The sequence below is a fragment of the Amia ocellicauda genome, chromosome 12 (assembly GCF_036373705.1).
Source record: "Amia ocellicauda isolate fAmiCal2 chromosome 12, fAmiCal2.hap1, whole genome shotgun sequence".
NCBI lineage: Eukaryota > Metazoa > Chordata > Actinopteri > Amiiformes > Amiidae > Amia > Amia ocellicauda.
The window spans coordinates 1,945,362-1,970,000 of record NC_089861.1 but is presented as its reverse complement, the minus strand read 5'-3'; the positions used below and the strand labels follow the sequence as shown (position 1 = coordinate 1,970,000).

The 24,639-nt window shown below is 44.9% G+C and overlaps 2 protein-coding genes across 3 annotated transcripts in view; one reads left to right on the top strand and one right to left on the bottom strand.

Moving 5' to 3' along the window:
• The window catches only part of tmem192 (transmembrane protein 192), a 17,728-nt gene extending 911 nt beyond the window's left edge, over positions 1-16,817 (top strand). Inside the window, exons 2-6 of one of the 2 annotated variants that reach the window (XM_066718047.1) lie at positions 5,289-5,441; positions 6,325-6,586; positions 8,110-8,244; positions 14,774-14,885; positions 15,561-16,817. In XM_066718047.1, the coding sequence (XP_066574144.1) occupies positions 5,289-5,441; positions 6,325-6,586; positions 8,110-8,244; positions 14,774-14,885; positions 15,561-15,684 (786 nt within the window). In that variant the 3' untranslated portion in view covers positions 15,685-16,817. The other variant, XM_066718048.1, reaches the window with a different exon arrangement.
• Positions 16,818-17,207: 390 nt separating this feature from the next.
• On the bottom strand, positions 17,208-23,063 carry apela (apelin receptor early endogenous ligand). Its single transcript, XM_066718049.1, has 3 exons — positions 22,578-23,063; positions 20,371-20,457; positions 17,208-18,096 (listed from the first exon to the last, which is right to left on the bottom strand). Exons 1-2 carry the CDS (start codon positions 22,651-22,653, stop codon positions 20,372-20,374), a joined length of 162 nt encoding a protein of 53 aa, XP_066574146.1. The 5' UTR covers positions 22,654-23,063; the 3' UTR covers positions 17,208-18,096; position 20,371.
• Between the last annotated feature and the right edge of the window lie 1,576 nt (positions 23,064-24,639).

Genomic DNA, 24,639 nt, shown 5'->3' with positions numbered 1-24,639 from the left:
TGGGTGAAAAGGGAAGAGCAGGGTCGCGGCCAAGGAGCAGAGACGAATGCCAGTGAATGAATCAAAGAGAAATCAGGACAGAAATGTGTGTTAGGGAGGGGATGCAGGTTCTTACAAAAGATGACCATAACAATTAGAGTGACCCTACAGTATACATTAGACATAAATACCGCTTCCCCCAGCGCGGTGTGGAGAAACACGCCTCCAGTTTCTGTTCTCAAAACTACACTGTCTTGCTTTGGCTTTAAAATAGCACAACCGTTCCAGTTCAGAGATTTGACAGTAGGATAAAGGGGAAGTAGTTCTCCTGGTTTGGCGGCCCGGTCGCTGAGGTCAGTTTCTAAGCCGCCGTGGTGGCTCAAGGCAGTCGGAGACGGTTTACAAGTGCTGCTGCCGCCTTGTGTTGGCACTAAAGGCAGGACTGGCCGTTCAATTCAACATTAAACGACTCGTTTGGCTCACAAGGTTTACACAAGACACAGATAACAAGTTCCCCTTGTGGTCTCCCTGTGGTTTTGAAAACCACACAGCCACTCTAATTGCCTCTCTTTGACTCTGTTGCAAGACACACAGCACGTGTCCTGGGCACGGAAGCAGAGCACCATGTTTGTGTCAAAGTTGCCACCCGTGACGCAGACTGTAAGATTAAAATTGCATGTAAGGGTAACTGCAGTTCTCTGTGCTGAGTGTGCGTTCACTGTGCTGTTATTCCTGCACTCATTTTGTGCATTTTGTGTAATTAGTTGTGTTATTTCCATTGGCATGTGCCAAGCCCCTTGAAACAATATGAAGCACTTCATTAACATGTGTGGGAAGGCATGCATTCGTGTGTTTCTATATATATGATGTTAGTTCAGCATGTATGGCATCTAGACAATAGATATACAGCTCTGGAAAGAAATGAGACCACTGCAAAATTATCAGTTTCTCTGGTTTTACTATATATAGGTATGCGTATGTTTGGGTAAAATGAACATTTTTGTTTTATTCTGTAAACTACTGACAACATTTCTCCCAAATTCCAAATAAAAATATTGTCATTTAGAGCATTTATTTGCAGAAAATCACAACTGGTAAAAAAATACAAAAAAGATGCAGTTTGCAGACCTAGAATACTGCAATGAAAATAAGTTCATTTATGCACTACGTGTGTTTCTATCACCACAATACTGGTGCGATCAGTTGGGATATTATTTGAGACTTGTTTCTTAGCACAGCCTGGTGGCTAATGATATCCAGTGCTTTTTCTCTTTTAAATCAGGGCTTCCCAGCTCTGGTCCTGGAGGACCCGTACCATGACGTTTTTTATTTCCAACCGAGCTCTCAATTAGTTAATTGGACCTTTAATTGAACTAATCATTTGCTTCCATTTGACTTTATAAATGGTGTGTGTGTTTTTATTAAGTTGGTTCCTTAAGGCTATGATACGCTTTGACATTTCCATGAAATCCGATTGCTGCAAGTCTTATTGCGCTTATTGGTCTATTTTTATTTGCGAAAAACACATTAATCAATATATCATTGAGAATAGTTTACATTTTGTCTATTTTTGCTTTTATACTTATATTATTTTCCTAGGAGATTTTCTGGCTGTCATATTTGACTGAGGATCTGTCATCTGAATTGTTATTTATAGTTGAAATAGATACAGTGAGGGAAAAAAGTATTTGATCCCCTGCTGATTTTGTACGGTTGTCCACTGACAAAGAAATGATCAGTCTATAATTTTTATGGTAGGTGTATTTTAACAGTGAGAGACAGAATAACAACAAGAAAATCCAGAAAAACGCATTTCAAAAAAGTTATACATTGATTTGCATGTTAATGAGGGAAATAAGTATTTGATCCCCTATCAATCAGCAAGATTTCTGGCTCCCAGGTGTCTTTTATACAGGTAACGAGCTGAGACTCTCTTAAAGGGACTCTCCTAATCTCAGCTCGTTACCTGTATAAAAGACACCTGTCCACAGAAGCAATCAATCAATCAGATTCCAAACTCTCCACCATGGCCAAGACCAAAGAGCTGTCCAGGATGTCAGGGACAAGATTGTAGACCTACACAAGGCTGGAATGGGTTACAAGACCATCGCCAAGCAGCTTGGTGAGAAGGTGACAACAGTTGGTGCGATTATTCGCAAATGGAAGAAACACAAAATAACTGTCAGTCTCCCTCGGTCTGGGGCTCCATGCAAGATCTCACCTCGTGGAGTTTCAATGATCATGAGAACGGTGAGGAATCAGCCCAGAACTACACGGGAGGATCTTGTTAATGATCTCAAGGCAGCTGGGACCATAGTCACCAAGAAAACAATTGGTAACACACTACGCCGTGAAGGACTGAAATCCTGCAGCGCCCGCAAGGTCCCCCTGCTCAAGAAAGCACATGTACAGGCCCGTCTGAAGTTTGCCAATGAACATCTGAATGATTCAGAGGAGAACTGGGTGAAAGTGTTGTGGTCAGATGAGACCAAAATCGAGCTCTTTGGCATCAACTCAACTCGCCGTGTTTGGAGGAAGAGGAATGACCCCAAGAACACCATCCCCACCGTCAAACATGGAGACCCAAAACACACAGCCAAGGCAACAAAGGAGTGGCTCAAGAAGAAGCACATTAAGGTCCTGGAGTGGCCTAGCCAGTCTCCAGACCTTAATCCCATAGAAAATCTGTGGAGGGAGCTGAAGGTTCGAGTTGCCAAACGTCAGCCTCGAAACCTTAATGACTTGGAGAGGATCTGTAAAGAGGAGTGGGACAAAATCCCTCCTGAGATGTGTGCAAACCTGGTGGCCAACTACAAGAAACGTCTGACCTCTGTGATTGCCAACAAGGGTTTTGCCACCAAGTACTAAGTCGAAGGGGTCAAATACTTATTTCCCTCATTAACATGCAAATCAATTTATAACTTTTCTGAAATGCGTTTTTCTGGATTTTTTTGCTGTTATTCTGTCTCTCACTGTTAAAATACACCTACCATTAAAATTATAGACTGATCATTTCTTTGTCAGTGGGCAAACGTACAAAATCAGCAGGGGATCAAATACTTTTTTCCCTCACTGTATATATGATGTTAAATGAGAACTCAAAGGTCTGTTATACATTGTCCAACTAGTTTCACCCATTCGGGTTCTTCAGGGAATGTTTTATTCCGTATAATGGGTTATATATACATAGTTGTTTGAGTATCCATGAGTCACAGGATATATATTATTATAGACCTTATTCCAGCTGTTGGATTTATTTTTATGCAAATGAAGATGTGCAGTCAGTCAGGGGGTGCAGGATTTCAGGGGATGCCCGAATATGTCATCCTACCGGATATATCATGAAACACTTCAGTCTGAATCAGGCAATTAATACGCATTGTAGCTTCTCCTAATTAGAATTGCGGTTCAGGGATGTGAACTAGCAGCAAATGCCACACAAAGCAAAACTCCCTGATATCCAGTTACAGTGGATCGTGAATCGAGTTCAGCCAAACAATGCAAGAAATCAATAATTGGATATTATTATTATTATTATTATTATTATTATTATTATTATTAAAAATAAGGCCTGCACAAACAAAAAACACAAAGGGTTACATTTTTCACACCTCAAAGTATTCCTTTAAATAAGATCAAGGCCGGTTCTAGCCTTTTGGGGGCCCTAAGCAGGATTTGATTTGGGGGGGCCCTCCTCACTGTAGCCCACTTGGCAAAACATCAGACTAACACAGACTTAAAAATACCATCTTGTAAACGTTTGTATAAGCACACATAGGTATCAACCAACAATCAATGTACAAATCTACATATAAAGATTAAAGAGGTACATCATCTTTAATTAACAAAAGTCTGGAACACAACTGAAACAGCACAATTGCGTTATGACATTGTAGGGAGGTGTAACACTACAAACACTGATGTGAAGAACTGACAAACTATCAAAAATGCTATTAAGAACTTCATAGTTTAAAAGTGCAAAAAATATAAAACTTCCACTGAACAATACAATTAAATTAACACTGAAACGGCCCTTAAATCAGGCAGGTGCAAAGTGCAGACGAGTAACATACCAGAACAGTTAGGGGTCTGGGTTGAGCTGAGGATGCTCCCCCGAAACACGTCAGCAGAGCTCCTGAGGAGGTTATCCCTGTATAGAGCCTCATGCACACAGCATGCTGTGAATTAGAAATGCTTTTCACCTGTGATGTATTAAACACAATTGCTTGCATACTAGGTTTATCATTACAGCAATAATACCTGTCCTATTAATTATTTTGTGAAATAATCAAGTAGACCTGCAATGACAGGCATTTAGCGGTTTGCAGATGTTTTCCCCAGGATCAGTCCTAGTCGGCAGCACCCCATCATGTCGTCTGAAGTCTGTCAGTCAATAAAGCTCCAGCTGATATGTTTTACACACTGTGCAGGTGTAAATAACTCTAGACCAAGCTACACTTGCCACATCCCATTTTCTGATTTTAACTTACTAGCTAATTTAGACAACTTGATCATTGATGCTAGGTAGCAGTGTTATAACAAACGCCTCTTGCAGATCCTATTCAAGGTAAAACTCGCTACAAATGCAAATACAGCCACCATGCTATAATAAAACACTATATGGTGGCAGGTCAGGTTAATTGGACTGTCCAGTTAAAGTAATGAGAAAAATAATATACATCGAGACCGCTATTTGGTTTAGCTACACATTTAATATCATCATTATTAGTTGCAGTAGCCAGTATATAAGCAAGCCACTGTACAGCCACTGTGGTTGTTTTTCTTCTTTTTGTGCCACATTGTTGTGATCTTGGTCTTTTTTAAGACATTACAATGTGGTCGCTTCACAATCCTAAAATATGTATATTTTATTATTTTCTGTCACACCCAAACTGTTTTCTGTCTTGAATGCCTTGAAGCCCAATTTCCATTTGTGTCCCGGGTGCGTGTGTCCCTGCTGATCTGGAAAAGCTCCTCTGGTTTGATGTGGTCGATGCCTTTCATGATTTTGAAGACTTGGATCAAGTCCCCACGTAGTCTCCTCTGTTCCAGGGTGAAAAGGTTCAGGTCCTCGGTCTCTCAGTAGGACTTTCCCTTCAGACCTGGAATAAGTCTGGTTGCTCTCCTCTGAACTGCCTCTAGAGCAGCGATATCTTTCTGTCTCTCTGTCTCTGTCACCCTGTGGCTCTGGGAACAGGGTTTGTCACCACTGGTTTAGTTATCGATTCCTTTCCAGTAAAACGGACTGGTTTGTGCTCCCTGGGACGAGGACTGGACACCCCAGCAATAAACCCTCTCTGTGTCCCCAGAACAACTCGGGCTTGGACATCACTCAGAGTTTAGAAGAAGACGCTCTGGTCGACGGGCCTCTCATCTCCCCGGATGCTCTGGATTCGGATATTAAACCCGAGTTCCAGAAACTGCCCACCTGCTGGTTTGCACTAATCCTGTTGCTCGTCAATGTGAGTTCATGATTGAATTAGCACATTTTGTTTTGTTTAATTTAATTTCTTTATTTCCTTGTTTTGTATTATATTTTTAGCTAGAAAGTGTTGCTTTTGTAACTTAGGAGACTTTACAACATTTAAGAAAAATGTCACAATTTAAAAAGGGGGGAAATAAAGTAAATTCCCAAATTAGAAAATGATTCCTAGCTATTTTCTAATTGGAGATCCAGATGAAGGTAGGAATGGAGTAACCATTCTATTTAGGTTGTTTAAATAATGTTATTTTGAGTAATTTAGTTAATATCTGCATTAAAATGAAGTCAAGTTTTGAAACTGGGGTTACATTTTGGTCCTGTCTAGGGAAAGGGTTTCTTTAATCATGATTGTGTTAGGGTAACACATGTTTATGTATTTGCCATGTATGCACTGCAGATGTCTGTGTTTTAGGTAGTTAACCAATTAGTTTAATTCAGGAAAGACTCGACTACTTGATTAGAGATTTAATTCAAATAAATGAGAAGTGAGCCTATTTACTGACTAATTAATTGTACATATCTTTTTCCCATGCGTGTCTGAGGGCACACCACAGTTTCACAGCACACTGGATGGGACGCACTGTGTTAGACCACCAAGATAGCCCACTGGCCATATTGTATTTATTGTCAATACTGTAATGGAGTCTCAGCCAAGTCTCGGTGCTTCTGTTAGGACCGTTTTGAAAGACAAATACAGTAGAGCTCCCGAGAACATTGCATTGTCCATTTTAGATGATCGTTTTAATTTACGCACTAATTCTGCGTTGAAAATGAACGTACGTAGAAATTCAGCCGCTGGGCTCAGTCGTGTTTGGCTTCGACATCCTCTCCGACTCACGCCACGTCCCCTGTCTCCTCCCCAGGTGGCCTTCGTCGGCCTGTCCTCCGCCCTGGCCGTGTTCTGCTCCATCAAGCAGGACAATGCGGACGAGTGCAAGCGCTACATTCACGACTTCGAGTCCAAGACCGTCATCGTGTTCGCCAAGGTGGCGCTGTGGCTCCTGCACGTCCTGTTCGAGCACGTGGTCCAGCGCCAGCACAGCAGATGGAGGAGCCGGGGGTACCTTCACTTCTACCGCTCCACACGCAACGTCAAGCGCCTGCCGCTGTTCGTCCAGTCTGTGGGTGAGTCTCGACCGCCGGACCCACAAACACCTCGCTTCTGCTCGGGGCTGCTGGGAACAATTCAGCCATGTTCCCTGGGTGCTGTGCCAGTCCTCGCCTCCGGTAGAAACCAATATGAATCTGCAAAGTTGGATTTGCACGCAAGACTCCGAGGAGACATTTCATTCACTGGTTATTAATGGTCATATTAATGTAGGCTTCAGTTCAGAACTTTATAAGAATAAGATCAAATCAGTGATTGCTCTTAGGTTATTCTTTCCACCAATATTAAAAGCTTACATACTAGCCGGGGGACTACATAAGTGCCGGGGAAATATCTGAGGCATGACTGTCAAAAATGTAAACTCTTGGCTGTCCCATGTCAGAGATCTTTGGCAAAAACAGCTTCTCAAAATTACTCTTCTCTGTCCATCCGTGATTCGCACGAAATTTGCAGCAAACTTCCCTCATGTTATTGCAGTCCCTGTAATATTCTCTGCCGGCCCATTTGGTCCCCATAATAAAAGTTAGGCAAGTAGTTCAGTTCATGAATGAAAAGGATGTATTCTGAGTAATATTGATTAATTTTAGGCTTTTTTAATATGAGATGCAATGGGTGGCTGTGGTCAACAGTTTTCCTCAGCTGTTGTTCTGCTGCGTGTCTCTGTGTGCCCTCACTCTGACAGCGTCCCGCAATTTTCACCAAGTTTGGTCACCACATTCCAGAGCAGTGGCTTCTTGGGAGGACCCCTCATGAAGCAGAGTTTTGGGGTGACTTGTAAAAGTGCTGCGGCAGCACAAAGTCATACAGAACTCGAAAATAAATGTGACTCCAAATGAAAAGTAACAACTTTGTGTTTTTGCTGTGAAACAGATCAACCTTGTATTTCAAAATAAAAGAGCAAGTGGGCTTATATGGTACTTGGGCTTAATTAGGTTACTTCAATTAAGGGTCCGATAAGCAATTGAGAGCTCAGTTGGAACAAAAACCAGCAGGGTAGGTATCCTCCAGGAGCAGGATTGAGGACCACTGGGTTATATGATTGATTGACATGTCAACAGGCCCCACAGTAAACCTCATGGATGTGCGATCATGTGATCATGTGGTTCTGAATGTCCATTGGGAATGAATTGATCCTGAATGACCAGATCTTGTGCATGTAAATGTGGTCAATGGCAGCACTGTGCTGCTTGTGTGAACCACTAGGGGGAGGCCTTTACCTCCCACAAAGGCCAAGCGCTTCTGGTCGTGCAGATGAGAAGCACGCCCTGGGCCAGGTCCAACGCCCCTGCGATCAGAGCTGTAAACGCACAGTGAGTCTGGTTAAGATTTGAGCTCAGAATCTTTTTTAACATCAGTTTCCTCAATTATTGTTCTAATTGCAATCGCCCATTAATTCTTATTTTTATGCTCCCAACTCTGTCTGTCTGTCTCTGTGATTTATTAATTTCTCCATCCATTTTCTCACTTACCATGCTTTTAAACGGCTGTATTGTTACAAATGACCTTTATTTCATGTATGTGTTTATTCTTGTGTCCCCAGGCAATGCCGCCCTGCTGCTGGTGCTGTCTGCCAGGCTGAGTCTGCCGGGTGACAGACACCTGTACATGTACCTCCTGCTGGGGGTCCTGGGGCTCGAGCTGTGCTTCTCCGCGCCCGTCCTTCTCTTCTACGCAGGTGAGGGATAACCGCGCAGCTCCTAGAGAGCAGACCCACCTCTCTCTCCCTCTCTCTCTCTGTCTCCCTCTCCCTCTCCCTCTCTCTCTCTCTCACTCTGTGTGTGTGTACGCATTACAATGCTAATGGCAGCGGCGGCCCATTCCAGCCTCTTCCACACGGCACACGCATGACAATCACAGAGGCCGCTGAGATCAGACCAGCACTGATCCAGGTTCACTGATCTCTTAATCACACAGTAGGGCAGTGCAAGAGAATGCAGTCAAAACCAAACCAAACCGGGGAGACAGAGGTGTGGTTGTATTATTATTTGTGTATTTTTACATAGTACCGTCTGCAGTGTGTTTCTTACTGGACCTTCTATTCAGTGAGCCTCCGAGGCCTCCGTCAGTGTCTGGCACAGTAGAGTGGATCAAACCAAAAGGAAGGCAACCGTATTCATTATCCATATATATCCCATTAAGACCGTGAATCGCTGTGCGTCGTGTGTGTTTGAGTTTGCATGTGTGTGTGGCCGACTTAAATACAAGCTAGAAAACATATTTGCCTGAACCCTCTTATCTGGCCCTGCGCGGACAGTAAATAAAGCTGTTCAAAGGTTTACAGTTTCGCAGATAAGGGCAGATGCCTTTGTTGATCTGAGGCTCTCGTTTTGGGTCAGAGGATTTGAGGCTCAGTCTTGCCAAAGGCATCCCCTCCATCCCCTTGCATACACTCCACCCAGAAACACCTCGGCATTGTCTGTGTGTTGACAGTGACTGCGAGCGACCGGAGAGCTGGAGAGGAATGTGGCTTTCTGTCCACGGCCAAGAGATTCCACAGACCCCGGAGAGGACGCATCCAGACGAGATCTCCACTGAAGTCCGGGATCTATTCAAACCACGACCCTCCCTGCAGCCGCGAATTCCCTTCCCTGCCCCGTTCTGCTGGGGTTGTTTGATTCAGACAGGATTTTTCTTTCTACCGCATCGAGACCTGCCCTCGTAGTGTAGTTTGGAGGTTTTCATTCGGTTCAGCTGAAGTTAAAGGTTAACATTTTAAGCCCCACCGTAATGTTCGAATATCAACTGCCCCATTGAGACCAGTTAAAGCTTCCAGCCGTGTAAAGGCATCGGAAACACAGCGGTGCGAATGAACAGATGCCCTGAAGACCGGAGTGGCTCTCGTGTGACTATATTCAAAGCCAGATGTGGTGTTAGACGTTAGGTGAGCGCTGTGTCAGAGGGTCAGTGATTTGAACGCACACAATTCATGAGGGCTTTCTTTTGGGTAACTTCAGATCAAGTGAAAGCGCCTTTTCTCTTTCGTGGTCTTGGTCTGTGGCACAACAGTTTAGTAGAATTTAATTTAACATAGTGTAAAGCATTGTACCTTTCTTTAACTTTCTAATAAGCTGAGTGAAATGCAGTCCTCACCTGGATGGGTTTTCTTAGCTGTGCTACTGTGTGAATCTCAGCCCTCGTGATGCTGTGATGTGGCATGTGAGCTATTCCTGTGTCCTTTGTCTGAGGAGAGAGTAACGCTCTCGTGCGACACACGGCTGCTCTGACCTCGCAGTGACCCACCTACTGTGAGACATCGACCGCCTTGCAAACCCCTTGGCTGTTGCTGGCAAACCTTTAAAAGTAGCGTGACATAAAGCCTTTGGCCGCTAATGTTCCCCCCTTTTCCACGCCATTTTCCTGGCAGTGAGGCAGTGCTTGGGATGGAGACGGCTCACCCTTTGAAGTGCCTTTGAAGATGCATTTCAAGCCCAGAGATTGAGACCTGTTGTATTTCTGTTTTCTCTTCATTTAAACATGAATGCACGCCTTTGTGCTGGCAAACTTTTAAGATAGCTCACATCAAAGTATTTAACGGCTTCTTTCTTCAAAGAGTTAAAATCAAAATCCTTTTTGCATATTGCTGGCCCTCAGTATTAGCAAGCTGCAGCTGAGGCCCTGAGATGTTAAAAGTACAGCTGCCATTGCATGTGTTAGGCCTGGCAAACTGTCAGTGAGGGTCTGTCATCTGATCAGGTCTGTTGCACTGAGAAAAGGCTAATTTTTTACAGGTGTGTTAAAGCTTCAGAAAAGGGTCTGCCCATGGCTTATAGCGGAGACTTTGCATGGGGCACAGACAGCCTCACAACTTAACTGCCCAGCGGCTTCCCCAGCGCCGGCGCACTGGGAGACAGAGCAGCATTGACACGGATACGCAAACACACAAACACTCGACCGCAGGACTGCCAGACCGGGCGTTAATAGGAGTTTGTGCAGAGCAGGTATTTGTGTTTGGTCAATGATTCGTAAAGTGGATTCACAACACCAGAGAGAGCCGTTTCCTCTCTCTGAAGACCTCATGGTCGCTTTCCCTCCGAACCATCAGGAGATGTAGATTGTGGAGAGTGCTTTCAGGTCTGTCTGTGGCTTTCTGGCTCGGTCGATGTTATTGAGAGGTGGATTTGCGCTTCATGGCTTCGTGTTGTCTGAGTAAATAGAGACACGCAGTTAACCGTCACGTGTTGAACCTCCGAGGTCGAGGGCAGGAGACGGGCGTCCGCGTCATCCTGTTTGCTCCGTTCCCTCCACAGAGACGCTTCTCCTCAGCAGATATGTGCTGAATGCGTGGCGTTTGTTTTAACGTTGCTTTGTAAATCCAGTGTAATAGGATTCAGTCCAGGCCTGAACTGTAGACACTGCTGCCTGTTGCTTCATATATCCACGATATTTTGGATTGAGGAGTACGTTATATAGTCCAATTCCTCTCCGGTAGTTTTTGTAGAGGTAATACATTGACTGTCAAGGTATATGAACAATGTTTAAAAAACATTTTGTTGTTTCTGGTTAGATTTTTGCGTGTATATGTGAATAACATAGACTGGGGCTATTTGTTTGTTGATTAATGGAGAGGAACTGTTTTCTGGAATTATCATACTGCATCCTGGGGTGCATTTATTTATAGATCAATATATATGAATACATATTTTGCACGAGAGTCTGTAATTTGCTAAATATCTTGGAGCTAACTGTACTGTACTTCTATTACCCGGGAAAACAAAAACAGTCAAACCCATAAACTAATTTTCTCCGGGGCTGTGCTGGATTGTACACTTCAAATTAATTAAATATAGAAAGAGGAGCTGAATTGCAAATTGACTGTAAATACACTTCACAAAGTATGTTTTAAAAGCTTTTTAAAAATGTTTTTTTTGGTTTTTTTGTGTCATGATGTTGATTAGTTTGTGTACTGGCCTTTAGCAGCCACCTCTGAGATCACTTCACTGCTCAGTCTGGCTGGCGGTTATTATGCAAAATGGACTTTGCAAAGAAAATAAGGCAGTTAGTCGCAAATAACTGTGAGGTATTTAACGCACTCACACAGATGCACAGGGCTGGCTGAGGTCAGTGCCTGGTGCCCTGGGATTGTAACGTCAGTGTAATTGTGACCTATATGGTCCTGCACCCTTGTTATAAGAACAGTAACATTGATATTGCACTGTCAACAGTTCGGGTAGGATTTGAGTAGTCACAAATGAAGAAAAATACAGGGCACGGGTGCCGTTTGAGCAGTGGAGCGTGATTAGTCATTTGGTTATCCAGCTGGTGGTTTTTCACGTGTTTCTGGGCTAAAACCTGCTAGTGAATCACATCAAATGCAGTTAAGTTTCTTCTGCTGCAGGTTAGAGAGGCCCTGTTTCTCCTCCCCTACAGCAGCTCTGCTGAAGCTGTGAAAGAGTCAGTGTTGTGTGCGATAACACCCCGGACAATGGCGCCCCTGGATTGCCCTGTGAAGAGGACCCTAGGTGTCAATGGATCCAGAGTGTCAGAACTAGAGGCTTTGAGTGCAGGAAATAGCACCTGGTGTAAGCTGGCACGCCGGGTCATTATTGCTTCAGATGGGCCCTAAACCTAAGTCAGCTTGACCAACTTTCTCAAACAAAGCCCTTTCCATTCTTACTGCAGGTTCGAGTGTCGATGCTTAGGAGCTTCATGGTGTGAGATCAAAGGGGGTCTCAGCCCAGGGCTTAAGTGCTTGGGTAGGATGTGCAGCTTCTACATTATGTTTGTTTGCTGGTTTGCTTTAAGAAATTATCACTTTAATTTTGGGGAAGACTCGATTTGTGTGACTTTGGAGAGATTAAGTGGGGTAACAGGCTGATTCTTTAGCCACAGTTACTTGCCTCCTGCTCTGGCCTGTTTGAGGAGCTTCAGTGACGCTGCCTGGAGCTGATCTAGTAGAAAATGCGATACCAGCGATACCTGCGCTAGGTTTCTATATCACTATATCAATAAAATATTCCTATTAATCTGTGTCCTAAATCTAGACCAGTGCCTACAAGGTGCTTTCGCCTATTTATTTATTTATTTATTTATTTTATTTTCTAAGATGATATTGAGGCTTGCGGACAGATTCCCTCGTGTTTCCAGGTTCAGCAGCCGAGACGAGACCCTCGGTGCCGTCGCTGGCCCGTGCCGGTGCTGCAGTCGGGCACAGTCAGCCGTCGGCATGGCAGTCCCTAAGACTTGGCGTCTCTCGGATTATGTGTCCCCTGGGGTGCGGCAGTTAGCCTCCACAATGCTGCAGAACAACCCCAAGCACCCAGCCCCCACACAGAGGCGCTGGAGGAGTGCTGCTCTTTATCTGGGACCTATTGTGGCCCTGCTTCATCTGTAACCGGCCTGCAATACAGTATGTCTCAGCAGAGCGGCCGTGAGTCCAGTTGACCCTTCTACACTGTTTTCCTGTAGCCTGATCATGGTCAGGCCACAGGGCAGCGCAGGAAATGATAGAGAGAGGTGTGGTATAGCACAGCCAGCTGCGAAAGCCATGCCAAAGGAAAATGAACACGTTGGTAAACCAATCACTGTGCAGGTTTGCTGTGGTACAGTTTAATAAGGGGCGCTGTTTGTCTGCTAGTTGTCCATTCTGCGTTCTTCATTTTTGCTGCTTTACCGGCGATCTGAAGAGCAAGATCCCCCCCAGCCGGTTTTAATTTGACTTTGAAACTCCTGTGCCTCTTGGGAACCAAGCTGCAGCTTTTCACAGGAGTCCTGGGAGAGAATACTGAGGGGCTCCGAAATGAGCGTTGAGGATTTACTGCGTCTGGTGTGTTTTAAAGACTCCAGCTGACCGAGTGGGCCAAGTTCACCCCGTCTGCCGCCTGGGGTCTGGAGCGCTTTCTCTCCGGGCCTGAACCCGTGTCTCGGCCATCTCTGGAAATAGATCCTTGACACACAAGTGTAGTCTAATGTACAATGGATCTCAAGGGAAAAAAAACTCGTATTAAAAAACGATCTTGTTCCAGAGGAAGAGTGTGAAGACGTGGCCGCAGCTGTGTGCGCTGTGATGCACTGCTTTGCCGGGCGTGTGTTCACTGACGGGCTTCTCGAAGGTGGCAGCCGAGTTTGTCAGAGTGTCTTGAACTGAGTCGTGTGTGTGAACGCTGGGCTGAGGATGTCTTTGTTCCCAGGGAGGGGGAGTGGGAAGGGGAGGCCACGAAGCAGATATAATAGGTGGTCCTGCTGATGATTTTATTGCCTGTCGTTTGGAAACCTATGAAATCTTTGCCAGGTTTATATTGTTGCCTAATTCAATATTCTTCTCTGAAATTAAAGGGGTGAAAGAAGACTGAGAGCATCTTGCACATTCCCATTTTCCCCCAGTGTGTTATTGTGCCGTGTGGGAGCAGAGGAATGGTATCGATTGGACCAAGGCCTAAGCTCTGGCCTCCCTCGTTTCAAGGGCAGCTTCACAATCCTTGTTCTGAGTCAAAGTGCCTGCAATGGCAGAAGACGGGGCTCTCACAGTTGATTCCCGGAGGACAGCAGTATCTCTGATCCGGTCCGATTTAGCTGGACGAGCCTCCTGCGGTCAGTGTGCGGCTAGTTGGGAAGCTTTTGTGTTTAACTGTGGTCTCGGAGTAGCAGCTGCTTAATTTACACTTTTCGAGCCCCGGAGTATGGAGGATAATCCATGCCAAAATTAAAAATAAATAGAGAGAAAATAGTAAATAAATGAATAAATAAATAAATTGACTATTTATTTATTTATTTATTTATTTATACATTTTATTTATTTAAACATTTATTTATTCATTTATTTATTTGCCATTTGACACTTTGCTATTTACATTTCTCTGCTCTTTTATGTTTCGAAACGTGGTTCTGCATTTCTTTTTCTTCCACAATTTAACAAAGCCCCTTCTGTCAATCACAGCTAGTGGGCGGGATCCACTGCGCTTATTGGCTAATCCAATACACTGTGTAGTGGGGTTCCTTTGGGGTTTCATTTCATTTTGAAGACCATTACATAATTAAATAACTGAAGCGTATCTGTAGGAATAAAAAACTACGTTTTGACTCATTTTCTTTCAAACTCTAAATTTACAGTCAAATTGAATCGATCTTTGGGTCCATTTCCCACTGAAGGCGAGGGGAAATGTGGGATATGAAGGACTCTTTGGCTCCAGACTGTCCGCCGGGTCCCTGCGGATGTCCAGGTGTCTTTCTGACCACCTTTCTGCTCTGTTCTCATCCTTCTCCTTCAGTGAAGGTGATGAAGTTCAACAAACAGAAGCCAGGCCCCGACATCAGCCAGGAGGATCGATCGCTCACCTCTTCAGACAACAGAGGCCACATCCACTCAGAGACTGGATTCAGGTACACTATGTTTTACTGGTGGTGGTGGTGGAAGTTCAGTTTGCAAGGCACTTATATCCAACATGCAGAATTTACAACAGTACAATAAAATGAATGTCCAGTACTAGGTATTAAGGACCTAATCATTACTTTGACCTCCCCGTGAATCACAGTTTGCAAACCTGAACTCAGTCAGTTTAGTTTAGTGTTCAAAGCCACTGTCTGGAGCTTGTATATAAAAACACAACGGAGTACGAGTAGTTTGTGATTCTCTGGCATGTCGAGGTGTCGATTTAGCCTGGGCCTGCATGACTCTCACACCTCTGTATACACACACGTGAGATCTGTGCCTCAGCGTTTGCACTGTTGGCTGTTTGCTCCTCTGCCCCGTCTCGGTGGAGGGGCTCCGGGGGACCCTGGGGTCGGGCCTCCGTCTGTTTGTCACCGGCCACGGTGCGATTAACATCTGCAAAGACGACGGGGCCGTCGGGGGGGGGGACCAGGCCTTCCAAAGCCCCCGGTGAATGCAGACGGGGCAGGGCAGCGCAAACAGACTCCAGAGCCTCTCACAGTCTCGAGTCCCGTTTACTTTACTGTGACTCTGGGGGGATGGGGCAACTTACAGTGCTTGTGGTCTCAGTGCGAGTGTCCAGCAAGGGGGGAGATTGAAGCCCCGTCCCTGTGCTCTGTTTGCAGGGACGGCTCGAGTCTGGAGGACGTGGTGGAGAAGCAGGCGGACCTGATTGAGTACCTGAAGCAGCACAACACTCTGCTCAGCAAGCGCATCCTGACGCTGACGTCGCAGCAGATCAGGGGCTGAGCACCCTCCCTCTCGGCTGTAAGGACCGCCGTTTGGGCAGGGGCGACTGCTCTCTGAGTCAGGGAGGGTGTCGTGCGTTTCTAGGAAAAACACCCACAGTGTGTGTGGACCTCGTGACACTCTGGGTTACCGCTGGCTTAGTTCACTTCCTTCTTCTACGCACACAGGTCTTGGGTGTGATAAGCATGTTAAGTAATGAAACATGGATGCATAGAAATCAAAGAAATTTAGAGGGCAGCGTACATTGTTTTTTTTTGTCTGTTAATTAATTGTGTTCTTTAAAAAATATATAATAAGTCTGTGGTTGTAAGGGAATTAATGTATTCATAACGGGCATCACGAGGAGCTGTTCCTTGGCAATTAATCTCCGTGGGATCATCATGGTGAAAATTACACTTTATGGACACAATCCTTTCACGACGAGCCGTAGAAGATGGGAAGCTGTGACCGGTGAATGTTCTCAGAGCTCTGGGGTTGTGTACTGGGATGGGAAAATCACTGCCACTGGAGCCTATCATTGCATTCAGCTGATTATGTTTTTTTTGTTATTGTGTTCTTTCAAGTATTTCGTCCTTTCTGTGCTTCTCTTACAGGCAGCGATCAGACTGTGTGGAAATGTGATTTTATACGTGAGGCTATGTGACCTTCATGCTGGTGTGTGTGATGTGTTTATGTTTTAAACCGACGTTTACATTTCATGCGTGAGCCGAGCCATTTCAGCGCTTCTGCACCAAGTCACGTTCACTGGAAAATTAGGGTTGGAAGCCCAGCTGAACACCTTTTATAGACTTCATTGTGTAATAATCATGTCCCAAAGAAGAAAGAAAGAAAGAAAGTTGACTCTACAGCACTCAGGGGAAATGTTGAATTTGAAGGGAGGTTCTGGTTCTGCAATCCAGAAAGGAATTTCAGACAACAATGCTGTTTGTATTGTTTCTGTTGAAAAGCACTGTCTGTGTATCGGGTTTGTTTGGTTCTGATGGCTTTTATATCTGTGTCTCAGTTCTGGACGGCTCTCCTGTCTGCGACTACAGCAGGCAGTTGATGATGTTATTTTGAAAAAGAAAAGATGAAAATCTAGCACTTGGGTTTTGTGAAAGCGTGTGTCTAAAATAAATGCATTATTTCATACACGGCACGTTTAAGCGTGTGTTTTGTTAGAGCTCTTCTGTGGAGGCACTCGCCAGCCCCCGCACCGCTAAATACAGAATTAAACTGTAGCAAACCGAGGATTTCTCTCCACCTCTTTCCTCGCTAATGGTGTGGGGTCTGCGCTGCCCGTGCCGTTTGTTTTCTTACACGACCGGGAATGTGTGTTGCGGAGACGAAAATAAGTTTGCAGCAGATGTTTTGTCAAGTGTTTACATCCCGCCCTGATTTAGTTCCCGACCCAAGACCGGCTGCCTCAGCTGTTGTTGTGACCCGTCTTGCGACCGCGGGGCAGGTGAAGTCAAATCATTGAACAATGCATAAGAAAGTATGGCAACACAGCTTAAACAATCAAATTAAATTTAGAACCATGAATATTGTATGAGAATTTTATTTTAAAAAGAATAAAACATTTGAAGTGCATAACTTACATATAAACATCTTACAGCATAATTGTTTCAAAATGTCTGCTTTACTGTCTGGGAAGAAGTTGGTCTCTCCACGGAGGCTGCGGAAAGTCTCTGGCGCTTTAATGAGTGGCCGAAAAGCCGAAAAAGTTTGATTGGTGTGTGAACAAAGAAGCCAGGAGAAGATTCTCTGCTCAGATATTTGATCTGCTTACATATTTTCTATCACCTTGTCATTATAATATTCCAGAGCTTCCCATGGGCTCTTGGCTGTGAAAAATAATAAAAATATAAATTCCATATATAGGTTTCCATAACTCTAATATATACCTTTGAGTCTGTAACACAAATCTCATGCTTTTGTTAACAGGACGATCTGTACTTTACATTTCCAGAGAGGTGGTTAAGATCCCAAGCAAACAGCCCAGAGAAAGAGACAGCAATAGTCAACGAGATTTAAACTGAGGTTCATCGTGCGTCATGAACCTTTACATTTCTCAATTAAATACAATCTGTATCAATGCGATTCGAGCAGAGCTGCATGAATTTGTAGAAGTGTGGTCCCTGGTTTTGTGGGAGTCTTCGGTAGACATTGATGTTGACGATGCTGAAACCCATTTGCTGTTGAGGACGCACTGACAGAGAGGTGGTTTTGTTTTTGGTGCTGTCCATGGCAATAAATAGTCCTTCTTTAAAGTCAGTACATAGTAGAGGGGCTGTGGGACAGTGACTGGATCTGCGTATCCTGCTTGGGTGGCTGTGCCTCAGGAGTCGCTCTTCGGTCCGACAGGAGTTATAGCGGTGAGCCGGTCCTGTCTGTTCCCTCCCTCCTCCATTGAGGCTCGACAGTTTCCCACTGGAATGAAACATAATAGACGCAGGGTTAGATGGGTCTGAAACACACCCACAGCTAACAGACAACAGCCTGTTATTACGGATATTCTCATTGTTTGATTGAACATATAGACATATCATTGAGGGTTTCGTGGCCTCTGCTGATTGTAACCCTAAGGTCGCCTCCGAGAAAAGGCATCAGCCAAGAGAAAGGCAACACCATCGGCCCTCACAGGAAACACTGATAAGGGAAAGTCAATACACTGCCTGTCAACCGTGCTGACCGGGGCTGGACTTCCTCTCCTGCCAGTGCGGTGTTGACCAGAGCCCCCCATGGGCCTCACCCCGCCAGGCCACGGCCAGAGCGGCTTGGTTTAGTTTTCGTTTGTTTAAAGCTGCCCTACCAGTGAAAAGACCCTGCCTGCCCTCTCCTTTGACTTGGCTTCCTGGTTAGACTTTCTGAATCACATCATGGGGGGGGAGGGAATTAATAATCTCTCCCCCTCAGACCAGGAGCACATCGTTAGTGTGATTTACTCTGAAACTCGTTGATGTCTGTCTGGGTTATCCCCTGCCACACCGGTTTTCATCAGAGAGCTCCTAATGAAACTCAGGGTTGGGGAGGGGGGATAGTGCACAATTAAATGTAAAATACACTTTATCATTGACTAGAGTTTCCCTTAACTTAACACAGAACCAGGAGACATTTCCATCCCTTCTGCAGAAGAGACAGCAGACCATTCCTGCTCACTTACAATAAAAAAATAAAATTAACAGAGGATAGTCAAAATGCTGTGATACTGAGTTTCTCGTTTTCTAAGAGGGTGTCTTGGGGCTGAAAACATGTTTGAGGCTTCCTACAGTACACGGAGAGCCACTGTTACACAGGAGAGGTGCGATAGCTCTTGTGTGGCAGGAAACATCTCAATCTAGGACCAGCTCCCATCAGTGCAATTTCCAACGGGGATTCGGATACCAATATAGCAAGACTTTGAAGATGCCTTCTAATTTGGCAGCAGCATCTTAAATTGACAGTTACCAGCAAAGCAATGTACCAGACTACAGCTCACATACAAAAACTCCCCATTAAAGCCCATCATAAGTGCCCTGTAGAGTTTGTACTTTATTTGATAAGCATCTGTTAATTAAATGTGATGTATATTGGCTGTTGGGAAGGCGCTGTGTTTGAGAGCTTCAAAGTGTGTTTGGAAACCATCTGGAAAGTGACCCGGCCCAGACCCCGTGTCGTTCCTTCCCCCTGCTTCCTTTTACATTTATTTATTACGATCGAATTAGGAACGTGGCGGGGGGTCGAATTAAATTTCCTAATCCATCCTTCAGAGGAAAGTCGCAGTGCCCCCCTAATGGAGACAAAGTGGCCCTAAGAAATGCCTGTAATTAGTTTTTCTTCCAGTAAATCTGAATATTTACCAGTTGGCCGAATAAGCATGCGGAAGGCCTTGGGGTCTCCGTCACCCGGCAGCTGCTGAAACAGGGGGATTGTTGATTAATCTTATTTGCCCACCTGCAGGGGCAATAAGGCAGCAGTGAGAGACACAGAGCAGAGTCGTTTGGCATACTAACAACACCGCCGTTGAGCTAACTTCCTGTTCATTCTCCTCTCGGGGTGCCGGACGAGAGCTCTCGAGCTCTGTTTTGTTGTCGGGAGTTGCCTTGGAGTCGTTTTAATGTATTGTTTGGGAGACGGGCAAAGCAGAATGCGCTCGGAAAGACCCCCACCACGGAGCGAGGGGCACAACGCCACAGCTAGGACCCGCTGACCTATACAATACTGAGGCAAGAATGTGAGCTACCTGCAAATTACAAACTTGTACCCTCTCACTTCGTATTTCCCCCCCACTCTCTACTGCTGCTACTAAATAAAACCACATAAGGGTACAGGTTTGTAATTTGCATTCGCAGGTATGTCTGCCTGCATCTTTGACCATCAATCCCATCCTTTTTATGTCCTCCAAAGCAAGTAATGAGTAAAAACCCCATAATTCCCTTCACACCATTGGAACAGGGTCTCAACCACTCCTCCGAGTGCCAGACCCCCATGAAACACTCAATTCGCCACACTTCTGGGGGGATGGAGGCAGCGACTCACAGAAAAGCCAATAGACATAGAACGGGTGCCAAGAACAGCTGACATATAGGAGAGCCAGACTGCAGGGAGGAAGTGTGTGAATGATACTTTGGCTGACAGGGTTTATTCATGATCAGGAGAGGACACATATATTGTCCGATGCAGCTGTAAACAATTATTAGTGTATAAATCACAGCCCCCACATACCTTAAGGGAAGGGCACCCGCGAGTGCAGAGGCATGCATCTTCGGTGGAGACAGAGGTGCCGGTATTTCTTTCGTAGATTGATGTGTTCTGGGGGGAGAAACGGGAGATCAGAGGTTAATAACAGCATGTGGTGAAACGCAAAGTGGTCCTGGGGAAGTGCACTTCTGAACATCGGGGGATTTCTTTTGAGCGATGGGTGCTTGAAATGTGTTAAAGCGCACAGATGGGTGCCTTTTGGAAGTGATGTCAAATCGGTGGCTTGTCTCGGATCGGGTGGCGTGCATCGTGTTGAATCCCGTTTGAGGCCGAGGGTCTGTTGGCCACATGAATCACAGAATGCAAATGAGCAGAACATGAGAGAGAGCCAGAGCATTTTATAAAACTAAGATTTTCCATTGGACACGTTTTAAGGCTATGGGCCAAGTAAAGAGATCATACACTTGTCCTTATATATTTCTGTATAAAAAGGGGATTATTATCTTCGTCGCCACAAACACAATTTCACAAAAGCAACTTGACAAAAGAGTACTTTGAGTTGCATTTTGAATAAACGACACTAAAGCCTTGTTCAAAATATAGCAGTAGGCAGAAGTGTGGTGATGTGTAGCACGTGGCACGCTGATGTATCCAACTACCACAAGACTTCCGACACCTTGGCATCTCACACTGAAATTAAAGAGCTGCCCAAGAAATAAGAGAATCCTATCTCAGTGGCACTCTCGGCATGAAGTCTTGAACACACCCAGGTGCAGTAAACAGGTGAATGGAAGGCACTAAAATCGCTGATCCTTATCTGCAGGATGACAAACACCATCAATGGACCCATATAACACTCAGGTCCGCGGCCGTTGCTCAATGGAGGAAGCGGCCGATCAATAAATGCACCTCCTTAAGGATCGCAGCGAGGGGAGAGATCCCAGATAAGAGATCTGTGTGGGGGGGTGCTACTCCTCTCCCCTCCGAGTGTTACTCTGAGCTGAATCTGAGCTCCTCGAGAGAGGGGGGTGGATTCAGATTCCTTTAAGTTGGGTGGGGGTGGGGTGGGGGCTCATTACAGCCGTCCTTCCCTGTGAGGAGAGGGCCAACCAACCCCCCCACCCCTCTCTGTTGACAGTACTTTCATGGTAGACTGCAAATCAGTGCCCAGCATCTCGGAGCCCCTGTTAGCGTTTGATTGAACATCACGACTAACAATAAGGACTGCGGTCAGGAATGCGGCGGAGTCGGGCGCTGTGTGTTTGATTTGCACCCCCCCACCCCCCCCACTTCCAAAACTCTCCTTTTACGACTCAAGTCAGGAAAACTAAACAGAGAAAACACAACCCGGCGACTGGCACCGCTGCGGTCGATTAACCCCGACAGCGATCGAGTCACATTCGTGGGAGGAACTCGCCTCAGCGACTCCTGTATTCAACAGGCTGCTATCGATTTCAGCAGCGCAGTGGAATCAGCTGTGCCAGATTTCCCTCGTGCTGTTTACATTACATTTACATTGTCAGGGGATTTTTGGGCTGAAACTACCAATTTGGAGAATTTGGTGTCATTTCCAACACTCATAATAAAAGCATTCTCTCACAAACAGACATGCTTCTGGTTCATGTGGTTCAGTTGGTGATGAACATTTATGATAAAATTAAGGAATAAAATCACAATTTAATCTGTACTGCACCAGGGTGGTTGTCAGCAATCAAACCAACTTTTTGTGTAATTAATTATTGTGTGAATCATTGTTAGTGTTTCGCATTGTTAAATAGTTAAAGAGAGCAGTATTTTTAATTGGCTGGATCTTTAAGATATTGTTAGTCACTTTTATTATTATTATTATTATTATTATTATTATTATTATTATTATTATTATTTATGATTCTAAAAAAGGAAAATACTGCAAAATTAAAGTGTCTGAGAAGGAGTTAACAAAACTGAATGAATTTCCTCCAAAGAAAATCCTCTCAAAGACATCTAAATATCTGTGTTCCCATCTTGTTAAAAGTTGAATAGGTATCAAAATAAAACTGTATCAAAAAGTGTATTCACCAGCTAATCAATAATTCTTCAACACACACTCACACTCACATATATATATATATATATACAAATCTGAATATAACCTTCATAATGAACCGCAGCTCAATTATGGTAATTTTACACAAATCTAGGCTCTGTCTTATATCATGTGGCCGATCGGTGCGGCTGATAAACGCACGTACCTGATCTCTGCCCGCTGATCAACGCGAAGCCCATCACTATGAGGAACAGGGTCCAGAGGAGGCGCGTCAGTCTCATCGTGGCCGGTGCTGAGCGGTCTGTGTCCGGGACTGAGGTCCAGAGAGCGTAGGAGCAGAAATGTGCCCGGGGTATCCTGTGAGCTTCCCTAGCCGTCTCGGATCAGAACGTGTGGAGTTACAGGACCGGGCGGGAGAGTCGGGTCTCAGAGCAAACTGAATCGATCAAAAAAGGTTTATCATCAGATTAGCAATGTGGCTTTGCTCTTCTCTCCTTCTTTCACTCCCTCTCACTCCCTCTCTCTCTCTCTCTCTCTCTCCAAGTTCTTCTTTGTGAGCCGGTTACTCACAGCCCTGTTTCTTCAGGCGGGGGGGACACACAACAAACCAGAGCTAAAATAAAAGGCTAATGCAATTAAGCTGGCGTTTCCCTCTCTGTGGAAGAGTCCAGGAGAGCAGTGTGAACAATGCAGCAGCTGTCTCCCCTCTTTATACCGGGGGGGTGAGTGGAGGGGTATGTAAAAACACCGGAGAATGGGCTGGGATTCCCTCCCTGATTTGCAACTGTGAGGCTTTGCATTGCACATATTGTCCCCACATGTATAAGGTAAATGGGAGTGACAGGAAACAGCCCCCTCCCTCCCCTCGGTTTTTGCATAGCTCACAGCCCCCAGAATCTTTCGGGATGGCTGCGGACAACTATCTGGCTGAATAACCTGCAAACTGGCCGCAAATTGGCGCCTGTTGGAGCTGAATCTGCAAACCGTTTAGCCTAATGAGATGTCTTTGTGCTCAGAGATATTCCTGGGCTTTCTGGAGACACCCTGGGACTGCAGCCTTGTGTCTCGTCGCACACATCGCCCCTGAAAGGAGGTAGCTGTGCATCGTCCATTCTTGTGGCACAGAGGTGCGTGTGTGACCGTTTGGGGACTGGACACAATTATCTGTACTCGTTCATGCATTAGTTTTTGTAATCTGTGCAATTTTATTCTACGTAAGGTCAATATATTTGGAGAACAGTGTCAGGAGAGGATGCCCCTTTGCAGAATGTATTCAGTATAATCAAGACAGGATGCCTTTGCCTCTTTGATGTGGGGTGAACAGGTAGAGTGCTTCCTCTGGTATCTGATCCCTTTGAACACCGTGTCTTTTTCTGCTCAGCAAACTGATTAAAAGTGATAATTCCTTAACAAGGTCCATTTAAAACACAAACAGCCGGATCCCCCAGATAACGCAGTGAGAGAAGCAGGTGACATTTTGACGTGCAAACAAAATGCCCAACAAAACAAACATCATATTCTCAAACAGACGCCCCCCCCACCAAAGAAATATCTTTGCTCTCCGTCTCTGTTTTTAAGGTTTTATTTCATTTTCTTATTGTCTCTTTCTGATTAATGGTGGATGCTTCCCAAAGTGTGAATAAGTTACTCTTGTATGAAATAGGCCAGAGATTGATTAGCACCTTGTGTCTGAGTTGAGTAGTAACCTAATTAAATCCTTTCTCTCTCTGTAATATATACATATACATATATTATATATAGGCACACACAGACACTTCATTCTGATCTATTGCTCCTTGCACTTCTAATATGGTCGATAAAACGAGAGCACTAAATCTTTATGTCTTTATGGGGTCAGTTACCTGTGGCCGGCCCGTTGCCCTGTCGCTACTTACAGGAGCTCGGTAAACAGTCCGCCTTCGCATGGAGCCACAGCCACCCGGAGTAAAGCTAGAGAATTAACACATTAAGATGAAATGTCTCTGTTTTAACACGTCAATTAGGATTAAAACACAGCAGGACACTAATGGGTTGTCTCTGAAAGCCAGGGAAAAATTGCTGGGCACTTGGTGGCTTTTTTGTTTTGTTTGTTGTTACTTTTGGCTACTTATTGTGTGTTAGGAGCTCCGTGGATTTCTTCAGGACTTGTGTGTCTGTGTGTGTTTGATAGTTGGTTCATTTATTACTTTATGATGTTTGTAAAAATGCCAGCTGTGTAATCTATAAATCCTCAAGACAGCCAAGGTTTTTAAAGAAACGGCGATTGT